The following is a 23,230-nucleotide window of genomic DNA, read 5'->3' as shown; positions in this document are numbered from 1 at the left end:
TTTAAATTTGTGTACTTCCTGTTCGCCAGTCTCTCAACACACGTGGATTGGTATACACACATTTTATATACACGTTTTACCAGAGTCAGCGAAGGATTTCGAGAATTTACAAATATTTGTGGTGTACCTCCGACACAGAAAAATCAAGTGATTCTCGTCAGGTTGGTTAACTTGGCAGTTCATTCATCTATGGATTAACGATATTGTACGAGTCGACTAGTTCGATATATAAAGGTCAAAGGTCAGTACATATAGACTATATATAAATACATTTACAGTGTACATGTTTTGAACACAATCTAAAAGAAGTAACAGCTTTTGACATTTTTCATAAAAGAAAGGCCACATCATTACACCATGCAAACACCCACCTGCAAGTAGGGTTTTGACTATTAAAAACTAAAAGGTCAAGGTCATTCAAGATAAATTTCTTGAACTTTTTTTGGCTGACTCCATTAGTTCAATATTAATAGTTTCAATTGAATCAAGCTTCATCAGATTCTAGCTGGCACTAATTGGTTAATAGGATCTGTAATTACTTCTTGTAGTTATGAATAACTTTAATTAAAACATATGTCAAGGTCCTTTGAGGTCAAATGTTCAAATCTGATTTGCAGACAGTTCTGCTTGAAAAACTCCATTCCCTCCTCATAATTTTGGCCCCACCCCCCTGTTGTTTGGTAAAAAGATTTTTTGTGATATCTATACTCTACTTGTAAATGTTTACAATATCCATATATTACTTCTTTGCCCCATATGTATATGGATATATAGTTACAAAAACTGGTCAAAGTCCCTGGCAATATTAATATAATATTATAATAAAAATAACAATAATGAGAGACTTTACTCATGAATTCAAGTATAGATTGATTTTTTTCTTTAAATATCACAATTATATGCAGTTACACTATTTAAAACTACATAGAACATAACAAAAAAATATGTATCTTTAATATAGTGTTGAACTTTGGCTAATGACTAGAAATGGAATGAGTGTGTGTATGTGTATGGAAAACTGAATTGTAAATGTATTGATTATGTACTGTTAAAAAATCTTTCAAAAAATAAAAAATAAAAGATTTTCGTTTAATTACTTTTTTGAAAGTATGTATTTCTATGAGGTGAAGTTATGTATTGCTGAGATTTTCAACTAAGATTTAAAGAAAATTGTAAATGAGCTGCAGGCTAAAAGTTATCGTACTTTCGGCTGACACAGTATATTAAATTGTTATTTCATATATAACTTTAAGTCAGTGATGATCAATTTTATGTCTGTTACTTTAAGGGTATACGCAGGTAGCTTAGTTGGTAGACTGGAGTGTCTGACTGTCTGTATGTCTAGAGTTGGAAGGATCCTGGATTTGATATCCCAGTGACTGGTAGTGCATATTTCTGTTCCTATTACATCAATACAAAATTGGTGAGCTTGCCAACCCTTGTTTCAAGTGTGCCAGGTGAATGCTTTTGCAAGAGGATATACAAACCTTAGTTGTCTCTTCTTAGGGGCATCAAAGACTATTTATATTTAATAGGACTGGACTGGCCCGTTGATCATTAGTGACCAGGTGGCTCAACTGGTAGAGTTGTCCAGCTAGAGTAATTGGAGGGTTCTGGGTTCAAATCCTGTGTAGCGGAACAGGGTCGATCATCAGTGACCAGATAGCTCAATTGTTAGAGCATCCGTCTAGAGTTTGGAGAGTCCCGGGTTTTCGAACCCCGGTCTGGCTGTGCATTTTTCCTCTCCTGTTACAGTGGTGACTGTGACCAACCCTTGTTTCAAGCATTTGGTGTACACTTGGTAATTAGATACCCAAACCTGGGTTGTAAATAACTGTGTCTTCTGGCCCCGCTTGCACGAAACTTCTTAACTCAGTCCTCAATGCTTAACTTTGAGTATATGCTTAACTTAAAATACGTTCTTAGTTGAGAACGTTCTCAAATATTTGAGAACGTGTTTGAGAAAGCCAATTTTGAGAACTTCTCAGATAAGAACGTACTTAGTTTGAAAATTGAGAACTAAGAATTAAGAAATTTCGTGCAAGCGGGGCCTGGGGCGAAGACTTTAAAAAAAGGAGGGAGGAATGTAGCGCAACTGGACTGGATCAATCATCTGCGACCAGGTAGCTCAATTGGTAGAGCATCCATCTAGAGTTTGGATGGTCCTGAGTTCCAAAACCCGGACAGGTCATGCATTTTTCCTCTCCTGTTACACCTGTCCAAATCAAATTGATGGGATTTTCCGCACTTATTACACATATATGCAGTCAACACAGACTCTAATGAAGCAATTCATATAATTTAATTCTTACTTTCTTAGACAGCAGATATTTAATATATCGATAATGCTGAATACAATATAGATATTATAACAATACAAGGGTGCCTGACCAATCATCATATTCAACCTTATATCAATTTTACATTAGACCTGCTTGTTAAAAATTCAACATTATTAAGCTGGTAGTATACGATGTGCCGAAAACATTTGTTAAAATACATTAAAAACTTCCTCATGATGCATGAATGTTCGGAGTATACTTGGAAAGTTGTAGTTACGCAATATTATCAATTTAAGTAGGAAACCTCACAGGAAGTGTACAATCTTTCCATACACTTATGAAGTAGTTAGTAGGAGATGCATCCTGCTTTCACCAGTTGTGACTGTTCGATAAAACATATCTGAAGTACGTATACTGTATACATGTTTATGCTGTGTGAGAACTTAGATGTCAAAATTGACAGTACTTATCTTATCCAAGTCTAACCAGGACACAGTCGTACTGCAAGCACAGGTAAAGGTGAAACATGCAAAGCTGGAGTGTGCAATTCCATAGGTATAGGAATAATACATTTTGTGATAGTAGGCAGACTAATGAAAATTTTCGTAGGTGGGCTGGTAGAATGTGGGCTTGTACTCTAAATAGTCTAGGAAACTGTACACCACTGCCAAAGATCACTGAAGTTAACACACGCTCGTTTCAGATACAAGATATCTTTTTCAGGTCAGATATTAAAACTCCATTCCACTTGTTACCCCCAGCTAGGCCACCTGCGTTTCAGTGACGACAGCGATAATTTATATGTTCTGTGTTTGGGTATGCACCTCGAGAGCAGTCTGTGACACTGCAGACTGTAATAACAAATGTATGGGGTCAATCAGACTCGATGATCTTCTTGACAACTTGACATCACATCCGTGCATTGTTGGTTTACAGATTGTGAGAGATGTAAGCTGTATATGACCGGCCTACCACACTTTCAACATGACCGAGACTAACTTCAAGGCGGCCTTACTGGTCAGTATCTTAGTAAAGTGTAATTTATTTTATTTTCATCTTATATTTATTGGGTTGGTTGACTGAAAATAATGTATGCTATTATTTTCTCGAAATAGTATTTTGATTTTTTATTACAATTTAAAACTTGAACCTTTGCAAAAAAGATAAAGGTTTGCATATAAAAAAGAATTGTGTGCAAAAAGAAAAAAAATACAGGGTCAAACAATTTATTGGCATGTAGGACAGTTCTTTAATATGTGCTTGTCAAAGGTATCTCGCCATGTTAAACTTCTAATATTGCTGGAGTAGAGAGTAGTTGGATGTAGGTATAACTTTTCTATACTGTGATAGGCTGGAGCATCAGCTGGTGTGTCTGTAGATCTGTCGCTGTTTCCATTGGATACCGTCAAGACCCGCCTACAGAGTCCACAAGGTTTCTGGAAGGCTGGTGGATTCCGAGGAATTTACTCCGGCCTACTTCCCGTAGTGATTGGATCAGCACCTACAGGTATAAATCTAGCTTTTTATTACAGTCAGTCTAAAGAACAAAGTGGACATGCTACTTATATATCTTAATTTCCAATGAAAGCTTCAGAATAATGTGATGTGAATTGCTAGAGAATTTATAGCTTTATAATGTCTGAATAACAAAGATGCCTATAGGATAATGATATTTGGGCCATAGCATTCTGGGAAGTTTGTTCAAATGGATGACCTTGACCAAATTTGGTCTAATTTTTGTAAACCTTTCATTATCTTCTACTGAATGACCAGGAGGCCTAGGGTTATAATTATATTTGGCATGTAGCAATATGTTAATAGTGTAAAGTAATATAAAGAGTGGGATTTGACTGAATGACTTTAAAGAACAGACTAGTTATATATGTTACTTTCAACAAAGATCCATAATGTGTAGAGAAATGGCATTTGGTCGATTAAAATAAATGTGACATTGATCAACTTCGAAGGTCACAGGTTCAAAATGAATTCAATCACAGTTAAAAGTTTATAGCAATACAGGCCCATTGGTCCCCTTTTAAAAGTTCAACTCCTTCCTCTCCAAATGGTTTACTTTTCAAAAAGATTACTGATTCAGGGATCATTCCAATTGGAATTTCACATTTACGGGTAAAAATGTCCATGATTGAGTGACTTGGTGGATTAGTTTTATGCCTTCACAACAGCTTTGGTCATACTTAGGGCGGTGTCCGCTTGTGATCTGGCCATCACACTGGAATATCATAGCCTATTAATTCACTTTATTTGAGTTGGCATTTTCATCTCAGAGTTGCTAATCATATTTCATCTGACAGTTAAAAATGAATTTTTTAACCTGTATGATTTTTCCCAAATCTCCATTGTAATTCATAATAAAACAACAAATGCTTCCTGTGCTGTGTTAATACTTTTGATTTGTATATTTTAGCTGCTCTGTTTTTCTGTACATATGAGCTGACAAAGACAGTGATACAAAATTCTCTAGGTGAGAATTGGGCAACAGCATCACATATGATGGGGGCCTCATTAGGGGAAGTGGTAAGTACACAAATAGCATCAAACATGATGAGGCTACATTTGGGGAAGTTTCTTCCAAGATGGCTGCCATGGGCTCTAATTTGTCAAATCATTTAGGGCTATACTTTGAGTCCTTTTGAGCCAACATTGTTCTTAGTTTATGGGAGTAATACATGCGAGTAAGGTTTAGATCTTAGTTTTTCCAAGATGTCTATCATGACCTCTCAATAGTGGAATCACAGCTGTCGCAAACTTGTATCTTTGCTTACATAACATACAACATAACAGTGTCTGTCACAACTAACATTTTATTTTAATATATCGTTAAACCCATTCATTGAAGCTTGTTTTTTACCCTTAGTCAGCCTGCTTTCTTCGAGTTCCAGTGGAGGTTGTGAAACAGAGAGCTCAAGCTAACTCAAACCTGACATCACGATCAATACTTGTGTCAGTCCTCAAACAGGAGGTGAGTACTAGACTGACCACACCTGATATCTCTGTCCATACTCCACCCTCAAACAGGAGGTGAGTACTAGACTGACCACACCTGACATCTCTGTCCATACTCCACCCTCAAACAGGAGGTGAGTACTAGACTGACCACACCTGATATCTCTGTCCATACTCGCACCTTAAACAGGAGGTGAGTACTAGACTGACCACACCTGATATCTCTGTCTATACTCCACCCTCAAACAGGAGGTGAGTACTGACTGACCACACCTGACATCTCTGTCCATACTCCACCATCAAACAGGAGGTGAGTACTAGACTGACCACACCTGACATCTCTGTCCATACTCCACCCTCAAACAGGAGGTGAGTACTAGACTGACCACACCTGATATCTCTGTCCATACTCGCACCTTAAACAGGAGGTGAGTACTAGACTGACCACACCTGATATCTCTGTCTATACTCCACCCTCAAACAGGAGGTGAGTACTGACTGACCACACCTGACATCTCTGTCCATACTCCACCATCAAACAGGAGGTGAGTACTAGACTGACCACACCTGATATCTCTGTCCATACTCGCAACTTAAACAGGAGGTGAGTACTAGACTGACCACACCTGACAGACTGACCACACCTGATATCTCTGTCCATACTCCCACCTTAAACAGGAGGTGAGTACTAGACTGACCACACCTGACATATCTGTCCATACTTCACCCTCAAACAGGAGGTTAGTACTAGACTGACGACACCTGACATATTTGTCCATACTCCACCCTCAAATAGAAGGTAAGTACTAGACTGACCACACCTGATATCCAGGTACTAGACCACAGTTCTCATTTCTTGCCTTGAACGGCAAAGACAAAGTTTTCAGACCCTATCTACAGAACATCAAAAGGTTGTACGGGTACATGTAGTTGTATAGATAACCAGTCATTTACCATAAGTTAAGTGCAGCTGGTACTGGCAATTTGTTAAAGACTTGATATAATAGTGTTAACTCTCAGGACATATACAGATCATTGTTTGGGCGTTTTTTTCAAGTTAATGTGGCACTATAAACGATATCTAAATTATTTTCCACAAGTAAACCACTTGTACTTATAAATATCAGAATGATTTTAGGAATAAGACGGTCAAATATTTGACAGGTACATGTATACTATGATAAGGGTAAGAATGGGTTGAAAAAATGTCTTCAGGTAATTTGGAAAATGTGACTGACTTGGATGTTATGCTTCACTATTTATCTTAATTTTCATACACATAAGTTTTTGTTTCATTCAGTACAGTTGATGTTATTTCCTTACAGGGATTTCTAGGGTTGTACCGCGGCTACTTCAGTACTGTGATCAGGGAAATGCCGTTCTCTTTCATACAGTTCCCCATATGGGAACATCTCAAGGTAAGCAGTTGTCAAAATAATCTGATCTTATTATAATTTTTAAATTTGATGGTTGATACTTTGAAAAACATGTAATGAAGACATCAAATATTTGTGGGGACTTTCTTTTGAGGTTTTAAACTTGCAATTTATTTAGTGTATGAAAACTTTCTCGGATTGGTTGTATGTTTAAACTTTCTTGTACATGTACTTATATGTTATGGCCCTGCTGGTCGACAGGTCTGAGGCAGAATGAGGTTACTGGTGTATACATTAACCCTGTAATACAAATTGGCTAGGGGACCAGGACAAAAAATAAGCGCAGAATCGTACATTGATTCTATAAAAACATAAATCAGATCACATGTTTACAGACTAATATGTTCAGAAAAAAAAAGTTAAAATGGGATGAATTTCCTGTCAACCTACTTATGTGTGGAAGCTAAGGCAGTGGAACATCACCTACAGAAATGAGTAGATTGCAAAACAGCTGGACTGCATAAAGATTATAAATAGAATCATAAATTTGAGAGGTTACATACACAAATCACTAAAATGAATAATGACTGCTGGATTAGTTAGTGCCGACTGTATCAATGTCTTGTAGGTAGCTTTAAAGTAACAGCTTCCTATGGTATTTCCTTCCTACCTGCAGATGCGATGGTCGTCCTACCAGGGTAAACCTGTAGACCCGTGGCAGTCTGCAATGTGTGGAGCTGTGTCAGGTAAAACTCGGCTTTAATAATGCTATCACATTTAAATACAATACTACAACTAAGTTTGAAGCTCAGAGGTACTTTCACATTGATAGAATTAAATTCTGTTCTACGATATTTTGTTAGGATTTCTTGGATAAAGTTGATTATAAAATCATTTGAATGCCGTTCATGAGGCGCAATAGTACAGTGGTTAAAATCTGGTCAAATGTGTATGAAAATCAGTGACAGTTAAGGCAATGTACACAATGTCCAACTCAAGTAGTAAGATATCTCAGACTAGAAGATATCTCAGACTAGAAGATATTTCAGACTAGAAGATATTTCAGACTAGAAGATATCTCAGACTAGAAGATATCTCAGACTAGAAGATATTTCAGACTAGAAGATATCTCAGACTAGAAGATATCTCAGACTAGAAGATAAGATATTTCAGACTAGAAGATATCTCAGACTAGAAGATATCTCAGACTAGAAGGTATTTCAGACTAGAAGATATCTCAGACTAGAAGATATCTCAGACTAGAAGATATTTCAGACTAGAAGATATTTCAGACTAGAAGATATCTGAGACTAGAAGATATTTCAGACTAGAAGATATTTCAGACTAGAAGATATCTCAGACTAGAAAATATCTGAGACTAGAAGATATTTCAGACTAGAAGATATCTCGTCAGCTATTTCAAACAAGTGCTGCAGATCTCCAAAGCCAATTAAGAGATGGATATCTCTACTGACTTCAGTAACTTTCTCTCCTTAAAGGTTGTATAGGAGCAGGAGTGACCACACCCCTTGATGTGGCTAAGACAAGGATCATGTTGGCAAAAGTATGTATTAAATACAGCCTCCAATCCCTTTGTAGTGACACTAATAGCAAATCTTACCAAATAATAGCAGAAAAGGATAGAATTATGTCGAGTAACTCTTTCAAAACGGAACACAGCCTTGTTATGAAACGTGACATATAACAGGGCCAAAGATTTTGCTACTTACTCCCTTTTGCTTTGATGCAGCTGTGTTTTCATCCTTATAAGTATTTTTAACGGCAATCAGTTGAAACTTTTTAATGTTTTTTCGGTTGAACACCATTTCTATTTCCTGGTATGTGATTCATTTCAGACGGGAACTCCACTTGCTACAGGCAATATTCATTTTGCTCTAAAAACAATTTACGCAGAAAGAGGTCCCAAAGGGTAAGTAAAAAACTACCAGGGATGATTTGGATTTCCGAGTTGTAAACTTTAAAACAAAATTCGAAAATGGATGATACTTAACTGATCAATTGTTTTCATAAGGTGTAAAACCTGAAGACAGGTGAATTTTTGTGTGAAGTAAACCCATATATTTCATAATTAATTTTTAAGAGCATACACAATGTTGGATAATAGACACTCTTAAAATTATAACGGTTTCATTCAATACATATTTCCCAGTGTGTAAGCTGTTAGTGTTTGCAGCGATTCTTCTTGATCTCTTGATTATTAACGTTGTTGTTTATAACATACTTTTTTTGTTTCCCGATATGACCGGGAGGTTCCCAGTTTTTAGCATCAAAACAGCCATCTCCCGTTTGTCCTGTTTTGACATGGAAATCTCCCAAAATAGATCTATCATTATAAATTTCCATTAATACTTTTGTCGCCCCAAAATTAATGCTACAGGTCATAACCTGTCTACCTTGAGACACCGACATATATGAATATAATATAAAGAGTTTTTTAGGTCACCTGAGCTTTGCTCAAGACCTATTCTAATTGCTTTTCGTCCGTCGTCCGTCGTGCGTAAAGTTTTTACATTTTCAACTTCTTCTTTACCCCAACCCCTGGGGCCAGGGTGGGGCCCGGGTGGGGCCCCGAAGGGAAAATTAACCAATGTTTCAAAAATCTTCTTCTCCGGACTCAAAGGTACTACATTCAATTTCAGTGCATAAAAAGAAAGATCATCAGGGGCTTTATTTAAACTGAAAATATCAGGACCCCGAGCTATCCGTTCTCCCTTGGGGAGGGGGTAAATTTTACTATAGTTTATATAGGGAAATAACACTTTTGGGTATATTTTGACAACTTTCTGTAGGAAATTATTTTACTTGGTGAGAATTATCCTTGGAGGAAGAAGGTTTCAAATTGTAAAATTGGGATTCCTACCCCAACCGCTGGGGCCAGGGCGGGGCCCCAAAGGAAAAACTAACCAATATTTCAAAAGTCTTTTTCTCCAGACTCAGAGGTACTACATTCAATTTCAGTGCATAAAAAGAAAGATCATCAGGGGCTTTATTTAAACTGTAAATTTCAGGACCCCGAGCTATCCGCTCTCCCTTGGGGAGGGGGTAAAGTTTACTATAGTTTATATAGGGAAATAACACTTTTGGGTATATTTTATCCATTTTCAGCAGAAAATTACTCAAACTTAGTCAGAATCATCTTTGGTGAATGAAGGTATTACATTGTAAAATTAGGATTCCTGCCCGATCCCCAGGTGCTAGGGCGGGGCCCCAAATGGAACATTTACCAATATTTTCCAATTCTTATCCTTTGATGACATGACAAGTATTGTATTTCTCTTGGTTTACATGCTGATTTCCACATCACATCTAAACAATAAGATAAAGCTACCAGTATCTATGATATAACTCAGGTGACCGCTAAGGCCCTTGGGCCTCTTGTTTAATGTTGGAGTCGAAACAAATTAAGTGGTTGTCAAACTGAATGCCGCCTTTACATACATTCCTCTTGCATGTTCCTTAACAATGCTACTGTGGGCGGTGTAGTGCAATGTTAGTAGAATGTTTCCTGTTTTAGTAATCTTGATTTAATATTATCAATGGTCAGTATGTTTTTGTTTACAATGGAGAATACAGATTTGAGTATGCTGTGTTTTTTCTTCCAGTCTGTTTGCGGGGTTGTTACCGAGAGTGATGTGGATTTCCATAGGTGGCGCTGTGTTTTTGGGGGTGTATGACAAGGTCAAGGTCACAATAATTGACCTCTGTGAAGAAAGATAACCATGGCTTAAGTTTAATTTTTGGTTTTAAGATACTCATTAAATAGAATGTTATAATTGAATTTTATGTAATATCAAAAATCATTATTCCAATAAAAAGATTGTACTGAATGTATTTAGGATATGATAAAAACTCATATTTGTAACACACACTATCATATGTTAAGTCTCTGAAATCATCCGAACTGGTGAAAAAATCAACCTACAGAACTGTGAGTTCAAGATTTATGAGAACCATATAGTCACAGATCAAATATGTTAGAATTAGAATAAACAGAACCAGGTGAGGAATTATTCAAGGATCTTGTATCTCTTGTTACTTTTACCAGGTAATGCTGTGTATAAAAATCCATTCCAGACAGCATTCACAACTTTTCTTAAGTAAAGAAGAATTTATGTTGCCATATCCAGCATAAATATTATACTAAGGTATTATTGATAAGGGATTGAACAGGTAAACAGTTCAACCTTTCAGCGAGTGTCTGGACAAAGGGAGATAACTTAAAAGGAGCAAAGCACCTTGCCTCATATTCAGAAGAGAATTATTTGAGAAGTTGACTATTGAATGTAAACTTTATTTATTTTATAACAATTATGAAACAAGTTAGTTCCACTTATATTAATCATTCTTGTTGGCCCAGATGTTAGCATGTGAGGGGTTTTCAATGTAGGAGGAAATGAGTAACAAGAGAAAACCCACCTTTTCACATCCGATCGGGGAATCAAAACTTACCTGCCTTGGTGAAAGGCAAGTGGACTATCAACTGCGCCACCTGACTGTTGACTATTGGAAATCACCATTGAAGGTTAAAAAAGCTAAGAACAATAACAGCTTTGTTACATGGTATTTTGGGTAACAATATAAGATGGTATAGCTATCATCGATTTCTTATTTCCAGTGTCCTCTGGAATTATAAAATGCAGTTTCTTTGCCCTTCAGAGTCCTAAAATGTGGCCTTTCACACTGTACTGTATTAGCTGCCTATCTACCATGTAGCTAATAATGATCTCATGGAATATCCTGTACAATAGCCTGAGTTTCCTCTGGCCCCGACACCAGACAGACATTTTGACAGATACATGTCTGGTACCTAGCCTAAGTTTCCTCTGGCCCTGACACCAGACTTAGACATTTTGACAGATTCATGTCTGGTACCTAGCCTAAGTTTCCTCTGGCCCTGACACCAGACTTAGACATTTTGACAGATTCATGTCTGGTACCTAGCCTGAGTTTCCTCTGGCCCTGACCCCAGACTTAGACATTTTGACAGATACATGTCTGGTACCTACCCCGGGTTTCCTCTGGCCCCGACACCAGACAGACATTTTGACAGATACATGTCTGGTACCTAGCTTGAGTTTCCTCTGGCCCTGACACCAGATTTAGACATTTTGACAGATACCAGTACAGTTTCTTATGAGGTATCAGTATCCTGTAGTTGGTCTAAAACTTTAACTGTAGCTTATGTGACATAATAGATTTAGCATAATATATGTTGTACAATGATATGGGGTGATGACTGATTATTAGAATTGTTTGTTTGAATGTTATCGTGTTGGTTTTGATGAATCGTATATATGTATAAATATGAACTATGATAATGTTTTGTTTTAATTGGTCTTATGAATCTGTGATATATGACAGGATAATTTAGTGTGTTGTAAGAACCAAGGTCTGGTTTGGTTTGTTTAACATTTGTCATTATACCCTGCTGTTTTCTGCAAAGATAGATGCTTGAGATGAGGGTAGCGAAATTATTTTCATGTATGATTATGTGTTCGTATGGCTGCATATACATTTAAATTATTATTGAATTGTGAAAAATGTTTGGATAATTGATTGATTGATACTGAAATGTCTTTATACACATGTTTATTTCAAGATTTTCTCCCTTGTAGATGAATCAATGAAAACGCGAACAACAGTTATAAAAGCTTGCTATTAATTTCCATGATATGAATCAATTGTGCTTGGTAAGGTTTTTGTTTTATAAAAAATAATTAATTTTTGGATGCTTTTATAATTATTTGAAAATAAAGTGAATTTAAATGCATTTAGGATTCTTCAGAAATTGATATGAAATACGTTGGTGGGGATAGGGGGGAGGCATTGTAGTCGCAGTTTTGTAATAATGTAGGGGTTTGGAATCTAAGATTATTGTTAAATTACATTTCTAAAAATCCAAATATTTTATCAAACCATTTACAGTGTAATAATACCATCATGTAAATTTTGTAGCATATATTAAACATTTACAGTAGGGAAACATGATTCTTTGTTTTCCTGAGGTTATCTCATTCACCCCTGAAATTTCATAATGGACTATTCCAGCCTTTGAATTTAGAGGGTTCAAATGTGTCCTCAGGCGGGAAGGAGTTAATCATGCCAGACTATTTTATGAAATGTGCATGGCAAAGACTTGTAGATGTTATAATCAGTGAGAGATCAATAAAATATTTGTTAATTGAAGTAATTAGGCTTCTTTGTGGTATATTTGATAATTGGTTTGAGTGGTTTACAAATCACACACAGAAAGGTATAGACCCTGAACTCAGAACACATTGAACATGTAACTTATTAGATTGCATGGCCTTCAAACAACATCATACATCTTGAGCATTCACTTACTGTAATATTACATGTTTATAACATTAAACATTCGGGGTTGGTTATACAGAGGTTCCTCAACGAGTGTTTGTTTAATATAATGTTTATCTAACTTTCAATAGTTAATTTTCAAATTCTATAAAGATGCGAGGTGTCTATTGCAATTTGAAAAACAAGAGGCCCAGAGGGCCTGTATCGCTCACCTGGATACCTAAGCAATCATGGCAGAATATTCTCCAAATGAGATCAAAGGAATATGCCAGACCCCAAGGCCAATCCTTGAAGCATATCTGTATTAGATTTTTCATTGCCAGCAATTTCATGTATGGTTATGGGGTGGGAATCTTAACTGTTTCCAAGCTTTGACTCAGAAACTAGGTCCCTAGGGTTGTGGCCAGACCCCAGGATCAATTCTAATATCGTGACTACATTTGTCTCTTTTTGCCCAGCATTTGTATATATAGTTTTGGGGTGGGGATTTTATCCATTTCAAAGTTATGACCCAGGGATTAAGTCTCCAAGGGTGGGGCAGTCCCCAAGGCCATCCTGGAAGCATATGTGCACTCATCTCTTTATACTCAGCAATTGTATATACGGTTATACGGGGGGCCTCTCAACTGTTTCCAAGCTTTGACGAAGAAACTAGGTCCCTAGGGGTTCAGTCAGACTCCAGGGTCTATTCTGATATCATGACTGGATTCGTCTCTTTATGCCCAGCATTTGCATAAATAGTTTTGGGGTGGGGATCTCAACAGTTTTAAAGTTATGGCCCAGGGACTATGTCTCCGAGGGTGGGGCCAGGCCCAAGAGTCATCCTGGAAGCTAATGTGCATTCTTCTCTTTATACTCAGCAATTGTATACCATGGTTATATGGTGAGGATCACAACCATTTCAAAGTAATACACTTTTTTTTGGCCCCACCCCTTAGCCCGGGGGTCAGCCCCACCATTTGAACAATTTTGAATCCCTGCCTCCCACGAATGCTTCCGACCAAATATGATCAATATCCATGGCATTGTTCTACAGAAGAAGTCGTTTATATCAATATAGCCAAATTGCCCCCTTTTGGCCCCACCCTCAGCCCCCCGGGGGTCAGCCTCACCAATTGTACAATTTTGAATCCCCACCACCTAGGGATGATTCCAGTCAAATATGGTTGATATCCATCTCTTAGTTCCAGAGATGAAGTCGCTTAAAGCAATATAGCCGAATACCCTTTTTGGCCCCCGCCCCTCAGCCCCATCATTTGTACAATTTTGAATTTCCACCACCAAGGGATACTTCCAGTCAAATATGGTTGATATCCATCGTTTTGTTCCAGAGAAGAAGTCGCTTAAAGCAGTATAGCCAAATTGACCCTTTTTTACTGCGCCCCTCAGCCCCCTGGGGAGTCAGCCCCACCATTTGTACAATTTTGAATCCCCACCGCCTAGAGAATCTTCCAGTCAAATTTAGTTGAATTCCAATCAATGGTTAAGAAGAAGTCGTTTAAAGAAATTGTTGACGTAGGGACGGATGGACGCAACAGTATGACATAAGCTCACCTTGATCCTTTGGACCAGGTGAGCCTATAACTAACAACAATTAGAGAAACATTATAATCAACCATCACAAGTTTGGGGAACTTTTTCTCTCACATCTTTTAGATATTATATCAATAAAACCGTACTGGTATGTTTCTCATGGGAATACATTATTCGTGTTTCCGACTGGTAAAAATCACAAATGGAAGATTATGTTGTAAAGCATAGAAGATTGACCACAGAAATACCTGGCAATGTTCCAGTTAGAAGTGGTTAACAAAAAGTGTTAATTACCAACTTCTAGCAGGTAAGTTATCCAAAGAGTTGAAAGTGAGGAAACCGAAACCTATAGTTGTTTTGTGAGAATAAAATCAATAATGTGGAATTTTGATTTCTTGTAATAAACAATAATACAACACCAAACATGTGAGGCACTGATCATATTATATAAAAGGAAATAAAAAAAAAATAAAAGAAGAAAAATAATACTGGGCTTGTCCGGGATTTGAACCCGGGACCTCTCGCACCCAAAGCGAGAATCATACCCCTAGACCAACAAGCCGCCATACATTTAAAGGGACAAAACAATGTAAATATATAGAGAAAATCTACTTTCATTATCGACCATTTCCGGCAGAATTTTGGGGAATCCTTCCTGAACTAGGCCTACTCGTACGTGTGTGTATGCTCGTATCAAATGTAGGTAAGCTCATTTTCAGATAATTCCTTACTAAGCTTTTCACGAGTTCTTAAGAATAATTGATAACAGTGCACCACATTTTTTTTAGTAAATAACGGTACTGGGGCCAGGCACAGGCGCTTGTGTATAAAATACCTGCAGGAGCTAAAATCCAAAATCCAATACTTACATATATATCATTATATTAATTTTATATAACATATATGTTATTAGTGGATTTTGGATTTTAGCTCAGGTATTGAATACCAGATACAAGCGCCTGTGTGCCAGGTTAGCACTAAATTATATTTAAAACATTTGCGTTTTATCATATCAACCAGAATTCATATGCATCACCTGTAGTCGTCCAATAAGTTAACTGTAACTGTCTAATAAGTACACAAAAATCCACTCATTGGACAGCTACAGGTAACTTATCGGACGGCTACAGGTAACATATTGGACAGCTAAAGGTAAGCTTTTGAATGAGCACATAATTATGCTATACCACGGACTTTTGCTAATCTAATTCCGTGGCTACACAATGGAAAACATAGTAATACAATAAATGTTTAAATGTAACACAGAATTTAAATATCAACATTCTTTAAGTATATCCGGTATTTTTATTCCCATAGTCAGATTTCCCATGCTCTATATAATTTTTACTTGAAAGGTTTGAATCACAGAACACTCTTTTTACATGAAACATCCATATAGATGCATACATATCCAAACACTTTACTGAGAGACACATTTCTATCATTAATTGTATTTTCCTTTGAATTCGTAGTTTTGGCAGTAACACTTTGGAGTTGAGGGCAGTTGAAATCTTGCGTTTTCCCCACAATTTTTGCTTGATATATTTTCAAAATGAATGATTCATATATCTAATATACTGTTTACTTTGATTTCAGATAGCCCATGTACCATTTAAGGAAATGACATGTGCCAATATACACACCAAGTAAACATCGGAACAATGATGTTGTGACTGCTGGTCATTTTTTAATTAGGTGGCCTAAAGGTGTGAATGATGGAAAAGAATCACAAAGAGGCAATTAGGAAGAACTACACTTTCATTATTGAAAACTTGACGCCGGAATCCGTAGTGGACTCTCTTCACCAGGAGGAAATTCTCACTATGTATATGAAAGAGGATGTAGAAGTTTGTAAGACCAGGCGAGACAAAGTCGTGAAATTGCTAGACATACTTGTGAGACGAGGGCCCAGGGCATTTGACAGTTTCATCACGGCACTCCATGACACAGAACAGAAATTTGTGGCAGAAAAACTTTTAGAAACTGTACAAATTGGCCAGAACAAACAACTGCTCAATGGCATGGAAATTTAAGAAGAATTGTTCTATTATTGGTTCCAGAATACAATGTAAAACAATTTCCCATGAGTACAGAAGACAGTTGGATACTTTGAGAACTGGGTACATACACAAAGTAAAGACTGTGTACCAGGTATGAATTTATTAAGGTCCAAGCTGTGTTACACAAATTAAAACAAGAAGAAATATTTATATATAAATTTGTGTTTACTTTTATATTTTCGTGTTTCCATAATGAGTTTGATTTTTGCATCTGGTGTGGTCAGTGACAGTAAGCAATGGAGACACAGACATTAACCTGAAACTTCAAGGAAGAACTATACTCCATATTCTATACTCCATATTCTATACTCATATTTTATACTTCATATTCTATGCTCGGTCTCCATATTGTATACTCCATATTCTATACTCCATATTCTATACTCATATTTTATACTCCATATTCTATATACTCACCATATTGTATACTCCATATTATATACTCCATATTGTATACTCCATATTCTATAATCCATATTGTATACTTCATATTGTATACTCCATATTGTATACTCCATATTATATACTCCATATTGTATACTCCATATTCTATACTCATCTTCTATACTCCATATTCTATACTCATCTTCTATGTTCCATATTCTATACTCATCTTCTATTCTCCATATTCTATACTCATCTTCTATACTCCATATTCTATGCTCCATATTCTATACTCCATATTCTATACTCCATCTTCCAACATATAAAATGAGGGAGAAAGTGTGTAATAGGCAACCAATAACTTTGAAGTCTCAAGAGGGAAACGTATGTTGTAACAAATTCCATATAATGCTATGCATTGAAGACAAATTTTGGGCCCCTGCCCTTCTCTATGAAGTCTAAGTTTCTATTAACAAATTCCATATAATGCTATGCATTGAAGACAAATTTGGGGCTCCTGCCCTTCTCTCGTCTCACTGAGAATAAAACATGTCTTGATTTGTGTAACGTCCATTCCAATGATCACATGCTGTAAATGGACATGACAAATAATCAAGACAATTTTCCCAGATGAGGCTGTAGAAAGGCGAGCCGAAGGCCTGAAACATTGCATTGACTCTTTTTCTCTCATTCCAATGACCAGAAGAAAAAAAAACAAGAAAAATCCTGAAAACATCGCAATTTCCACAACGCACCAACGGAATATGCTGTCCTGTTGTGATGGAATACACATGAAATGGGGTGTAAGATTAATACACTGCATAATCTTTTCCCTACTTGGGGGCAAGACAGAAACATCTCGACCCAATGGATAAGGTTCTTAAATGTCTAGCCTGAGGTTTTACTGAGGGCCAGACATTTAAGAATCTTACTCAGAGGGTTGAGATTTTTTCTGTGTTACTCCTAAAGTGGGGAATGAACAGTTTTCTCCCACATCAAATACAAGTGGTAGTTTCATGGAGTTATTTTCGGTGATCTGCTATGGTGGATGTGATTATATTGTTGACCGACATCATACAATTGTTATGACAGGGGAATCCCCCCGTCTCTCTCCCTGACTGGGAGTGTGGATATCTCTATCTAATAGGTGAGAAGGAAAATTCTGTAAATTGTCACAGGGATGAGAGAAAAGTACATTTACTGAAAACTGAGATTTTATTTCAAAAATACATTTTACCTTCAGCCAGTTACTTGTTGGCTATGTTAATCAGTGTTACTTCTATACGTTAACACCTAAAACAGTGAATGCTGCTCCTGCTTAACGCTCAGCAAATTAGGAGTGGGACGACTGGTTCGCCCGTTGTCAGTATAATGTGACCGGGTGGGGCGTCCTGCTGGGTGTCTTCGGCAGTATGTTTCAGTGAGGTAGCACTATAAAGTCGGCATCAGTTCCGCGCTATTACAAGAAGACAAACACGAACATATCGCAGCCTCCCAAAATACACACACATACACTACACGCATGCATCTTGCACACAGGGGAGGCCGTCCTTAAATGACCTTAGCTGTTAATAGGACGTTAAACAAAATCAAACAAACAAACAAACAAAGTGAATGCTGAGTATAACCAGAGGCACAATGTTCATTTGTCTTTCAATGGGGCTGGCAAGCACATCCTACATCCGTGACCTTGAGAGTGAGTCAAGGTCAAATAACACTACAGTAGGTAACATTAAAGGCTAAATACCACTACTCTGTATTATATGGAACTTTGTTGGAAGATTTAACCCGACTTAACTCATTCAAACTTGCTCCATGCTATCCATTTAAACAAACTTGGTAAGTTGTGATGAAGATGGTGGAAAGATATGGTTTATCGGAATATACTTGATAGCCAGTCTATTAGCCAAGCATGTCAGGCAAATATTTCAAATACCATTCAAACCTTAAGCTTAGAAGAAGAAATTGAAACATTTAAAAATAGTTTACCCCTATGGCCTTGACCTTGAAAAAAAGGTCATGGTCATCAATTTGAAAACAAATTGCAGCCCTTTACTCTAGCATGCTATATGTGAAGTACGACCTTTCCCTCCTGGTTTGAAATTCATCAGAGGATTTTGATGACATTTGTAGGTCAAGTTCGTCCATTTGAACAATGCTATAAGTCAACTTGATACCATTCTTGACCATATTGTTTTTAAGGAGAAGTTACGACACAGACGCATCCTTAGTTACACACCCATTCATCCAATGACACAAACCTGAAATACTTCGTCTTCCTTACACCATAACACAATGGAACACCCTTCTAACTTCTTTTCAAACAATGCGCAACATTTGAAGAATTCAAACCAAGCACCGCCGCATACAACATTAATGGAAGAATACATCAACAACATAACGGCAAACTGATTCCGTTTCAAACCTCTTTTAAAATAATTTACCCTTTTTGCCTTGAACAAAAGCCATGGTCATCAATTTGAAAACGCTATATGTGAAGTACGACTATACCTTCTTGGTTTAAAATTCATCAGGGGACTTTAATGTAGGTCAAGGTCGTTCATTTGAACCATGCTATAAGTCAACTCATACCATTCTTGACCATATGGGTTTCAAGGAGAAGTTATGACACAAACACATTCTTAGTTACACACCGCTCATCCAATGACATAAACCTGAAATACTTCCGTCTTCTCTTACATCATCACATACTGGAACACCCTTCTAACTTCATTCAACTAATACACAACATTTGAAGAATTCAAAACAAGCACCGCCGCATACAACATAATGGAAGACATACACCAACAACATAACGGCAAACTGATTCCGTTTTAAACCTCTTTGATCCTATATAAAAATAAAATATAAAAAAAGTATCTATTTACTTGCATCATGCTGCACCCCGCCGCTCCACGTGTCCACAACCATCTGTATTGATGGAGGAATTAAAACTATATCAAGATGTAGACAACAGAATATATAGGTAACTCAATAGTGAGGATTCGGAATTGAAAAGTGTACTTCGGGTATTCCACAAGGATCATTTTTGGGTCCGCTTCTTTTTCCTATCTCTTAACAGACGATACTAAATTCTCCAAATTAATCACAGAGGAAAAATAGTAAAAGGTATTGCCTAAGTGGACTGAAGACCAGCTTCTGAAAATCACCCGTAAAGCAGATACTTCACACGTGCACATCGGTAAGTCCACTGAAAGACGAGAGTCATCCTGGCTGTTGAATATAAGCATAATGATAAAGAACTAATTTCTATAATGAATGAAAAAGATATTGGTGCAATTAAATTTTGACAATCACATAAATGAAAACGTTTAGAAAGCAAAACCAATGTTTACAATGCTGAGCAGGACCTTTTAATTTCAAACAAGATAACGCAAAGCGTGTCATTATCCCCCGCCCCCCGCTGTTTAAAAGAAAGACATGCACAATCATATAATTATATGTTTGTTAATATTACAATAACAGGTATTAACTCCATTCCACCGCTGTTACCGATATTTTGATGTAGATCATCTTTTACAAAACACTGATGACTTCCCCATCAAAAAAGGCTTGATGAGAGCACTAGCTATAGCTTCATAAGTGTACAAAACTTCCTGTATACATCTTGAATGCAAACCGCTCCAATAGAGTGCTAGGTTAAATTTCAATTTTGTTTTTTTTAATAGTTTTTAGATCATGCTTCAGAAACCTCAAATTAAAACGTGAAATTTGTAGTTTTGCCTAACTAGAGTGATAGGATGATAAGTGGACAAAGTTTCAGTACATGTGGTGAAACAACAAAATTTGTAGTTTTGCCTATCTGTTTCCATAGTAACCAAATTATTTTTTTTTTAGCTATAATAGCTCTCTACACCCCTGGAATATGTCATGGCAAAATTGAAGGCACGAAGATAGCTGTTCTCAGGTAAGAAAAACTGACCAATCGCTAGGCTGATACCCGTCCTTTGAAGATTACAAAGGAGAGACGCCCGACTTCAAAGCCCGTCAATATTTACCGTTACGTGACCGCGAGAATCTTTTGATGTACATCAAAGGATCGAACTAGTCTTCTTGTCTCATCAACAAGGTGGTGCACATCGAGCCTTCAATTTTGCCATGACAAGCGAACGTGAGAGTAACCCCTGGAAATTGGGGATGTAGCAAAAGGCACTACCAGAATGCTAGCTTGATAGTTATACAAAGTTTCAGGTTGTTGCTTTGAACGGTTTTGGAGTCATGATCCATAAAACTGACATTTGTAATTTGGCCTAACTGTTTCCATGGTAACAGAAAAAGTATTTTTATAGATGGGAACTTCTCCATAGTAAAAGGTACTACTAGAGTACTAGCTTGATAGCTGTTCACAGTTTTGAGTAATTATCTTGAACGGTTTCAGAGCTCTGGTCCGGAAAATGCCAATCTGTTATTTGGCCTATCTGTTTCCATGGTAACAGAAAAGGTATTTAAATGGGGAACTTCTCCATGGCAAAAGGTACTACTAGAGTACTAGCTTGATAGCTGTTCACAGTTTTGAGTAGTTATCTTGGACGGTTTCAGAGCTCTGGTCCGGAAAATGCCAATCTGTTATTTGGCCTATCTGTTTCCATGGTAACAGAAAAAGTATTTAAATGGGGAACTTCTCCACAGCAAAAGGCACTACTAGAGTACTAGCTTAATAACTGTTCACAGTTTTGAGTAGTTATCTTGAACGGTTTTAGAGCTCTGTAACGGGGAAAAAACATGCACAGACGCACAGACGGACGGACGGAGCCCAATAATATCCCCGCAAACGCGCTTCGCACGGGATAAAATTATAAAATGACCAGTGGTGTATATATATCTATGATTAGGAACGTAACGTTGTTCTTGTGAGAAATTATGTTCGGATATGGTCACCAAAATCCGTAAAAGGGAAATTAAGGAAACTCTTTTTTCCACAATGGATAAATTCAACATCTAGGAGAAACTCCTTCACGGTGAGGACTACATGTAATATAGATTAGTGAAATGCTACCCAAATATATTATATATACGCATCAAATACAAAACTGATTTAAATAGATTAGAAATTAACCCACGACGTGTATTTCATTCTAGAGCTAAACTATTGATTGGACGAAATCACAGTGTCTCTACCATTACAACTTACATTTATTTTCTATATTATGATAATGTAATCTACTTATGTGCTACAATAACATATACGTATGTATGATATAATCTTACATTTCTGAGTCAAGTGAATCATGGAGAGGACCGTCTAATCCTGTATACGTACTGGTTTATAGAAGTAAAATACCGAATACCAGGGGAATATATTGCTTTGACTGTAATTTTTAATGCTAATTATATGCAATTTGTGTCTGATTACAACATTTAATTGAATTACAGAGTTTCGCGCGAAAATTACACATTCGGAACATTTCAGATTTGTTTACCGATTATACAAACACACACGAAAGCGACCGAACTATATACAAAATGGCGCCATGCATGAAAACATTGCCATGCTGAAACTGTCAGTGTTTTGAAAATGACAACTTTACGATACTTTTCGTTCTAACATACTAACACGGTGAGAAACGTAAACAGCTTATAAGTATATATGTTAGAGAACAAAATATATCACCCAGAGATTTTACTGTCAGCGATCTTCGAGCCTTGCAATGGACATCGGACTTGAAATGAAATGTGACGTGATATGTCGCTGATGTTGATATCTAGTCTAGATATTATCGACTCACATTTGAACTTGATCGCGGAAAGTGTAATGCAATCGCTAACAACACGTTTGTTCGTATTGGTTAATTTTGACCATTTACTTATTTTGAATCTATTTTTCAGTTGATGATGCAACTGAAATTGTAATCACTTGCCAGCTTTGTAATTCGCAGTGCGTTGTTGCCAGATTGAATTTGGAGAAAAAGGCGGTCTATATAATATATTGCTGACAACACAGGGGCTGGCCACACTAATGCGATGTGTATATATATACTATATATATAATAGTAGTATATGATCTTAGTGTGTCAGTTGAGACGGACCACAGACTTCGATAGCAATCTTATCTAATTCCATGGAAGGACTACTGTATATTCATATTTTTGTATATACCGAGTTTCCTCTGGCCCTGACACCAGACATCTATATGACAAAATGTCTTAAGTCTTGCTTCAGGATCAGAGGAAACTTGGGCTAATTTTTGTATTGATCCCAATTATTTATGATTCACCCAACTGACTAGATATGATCATGACATTTTGTAATATAAAGTTTTAGTGTAAGGCTGTAA

General features: G+C 36.9%; 2 protein-coding genes and 1 non-coding gene across 7 annotated transcripts in view; 2 read left to right on the top strand and 1 right to left on the bottom strand.

Annotated features, from left to right (window-relative positions):
• The first annotated feature begins 39 nt into the window (after window positions 1–39).
• LOC110459544 (S-adenosylmethionine mitochondrial carrier protein-like) lies at window positions 40–11,597 on the top strand. Of its 5 annotated transcripts, none has more exons than XM_021511863.1 (10): window positions 40–161; window positions 3,219–3,299; window positions 3,633–3,789; window positions 4,708–4,817; window positions 5,158–5,262; window positions 6,572–6,664; window positions 7,299–7,368; window positions 8,122–8,186; window positions 8,479–8,552; window positions 10,246–11,597. In XM_021511863.1, exons 2-10 carry the CDS (start codon window positions 3,267–3,269, stop codon window positions 10,358–10,360), a joined length of 822 nt encoding a protein of 273 aa, XP_021367538.1. In that variant the 5' UTR covers window positions 40–161; window positions 3,219–3,266; the 3' UTR covers window positions 10,361–11,597. The 5 variants fall into 5 exon arrangements, with proteins under 5 accessions (XP_021367538.1, XP_021367537.1, XP_021367540.1 ...); XM_021511862.1 differs by having other exon boundaries at window positions 40–241; XM_021511865.1 differs by lacking the exon at window positions 40–161 and adding an exon at window positions 2,305–2,687.
• A 3,384-nt stretch (window positions 11,598–14,981) lies between these two features.
• Window positions 14,982–15,053, bottom strand: Trnap-ugg. The gene has a single exon. It is a non-coding gene; the product is annotated as a tRNA-Pro (tRNA).
• Window positions 15,054–22,403: 7,350 nt separating this feature from the next.
• Window positions 22,404–23,230, top strand: part of LOC110459559 (general transcription factor 3C polypeptide 1-like) — a 36,765-nt gene continuing 35,938 nt past the window's right edge. The window contains exon 1 of the mRNA XM_021511889.1: window positions 22,404–22,513. The gene's annotated coding sequence lies outside the window, so the exon portion shown is untranslated. The remainder of the gene's footprint in view (window positions 22,514–23,230) is intronic.

Source organism: Mizuhopecten yessoensis, unplaced genomic scaffold (assembly GCF_002113885.1).
Source record: "Mizuhopecten yessoensis strain PY_sf001 unplaced genomic scaffold, ASM211388v2 scaffold10107, whole genome shotgun sequence".
NCBI lineage: Eukaryota > Metazoa > Mollusca > Bivalvia > Pectinida > Pectinidae > Mizuhopecten > Mizuhopecten yessoensis.
The sequence above is the reverse complement of the archived record's forward strand: the minus strand, read 5'-3'. Positions and strand labels throughout refer to the sequence as shown.

Excerpts from the sequence above, each read along its gene's own strand:
- LOC110459544 (XM_021511863.1), top strand. The coding sequence starts at position 3,267 with ATGACCGAGACTAACTTCAAGGCGGCCTTACTG. Across the intron at positions 5,263-6,571 it reads TGTCAGTCCTCAAACAGGAG|GGATTTCTAGGGTTGTACCG; the intron begins GTGAGTACTAGA and ends ATTTCCTTACAG. Across the intron at positions 7,369-8,121 it reads AATGTGTGGAGCTGTGTCAG|GTTGTATAGGAGCAGGAGTG; the intron begins GTAAAACTCGGC and ends CTCTCCTTAAAG.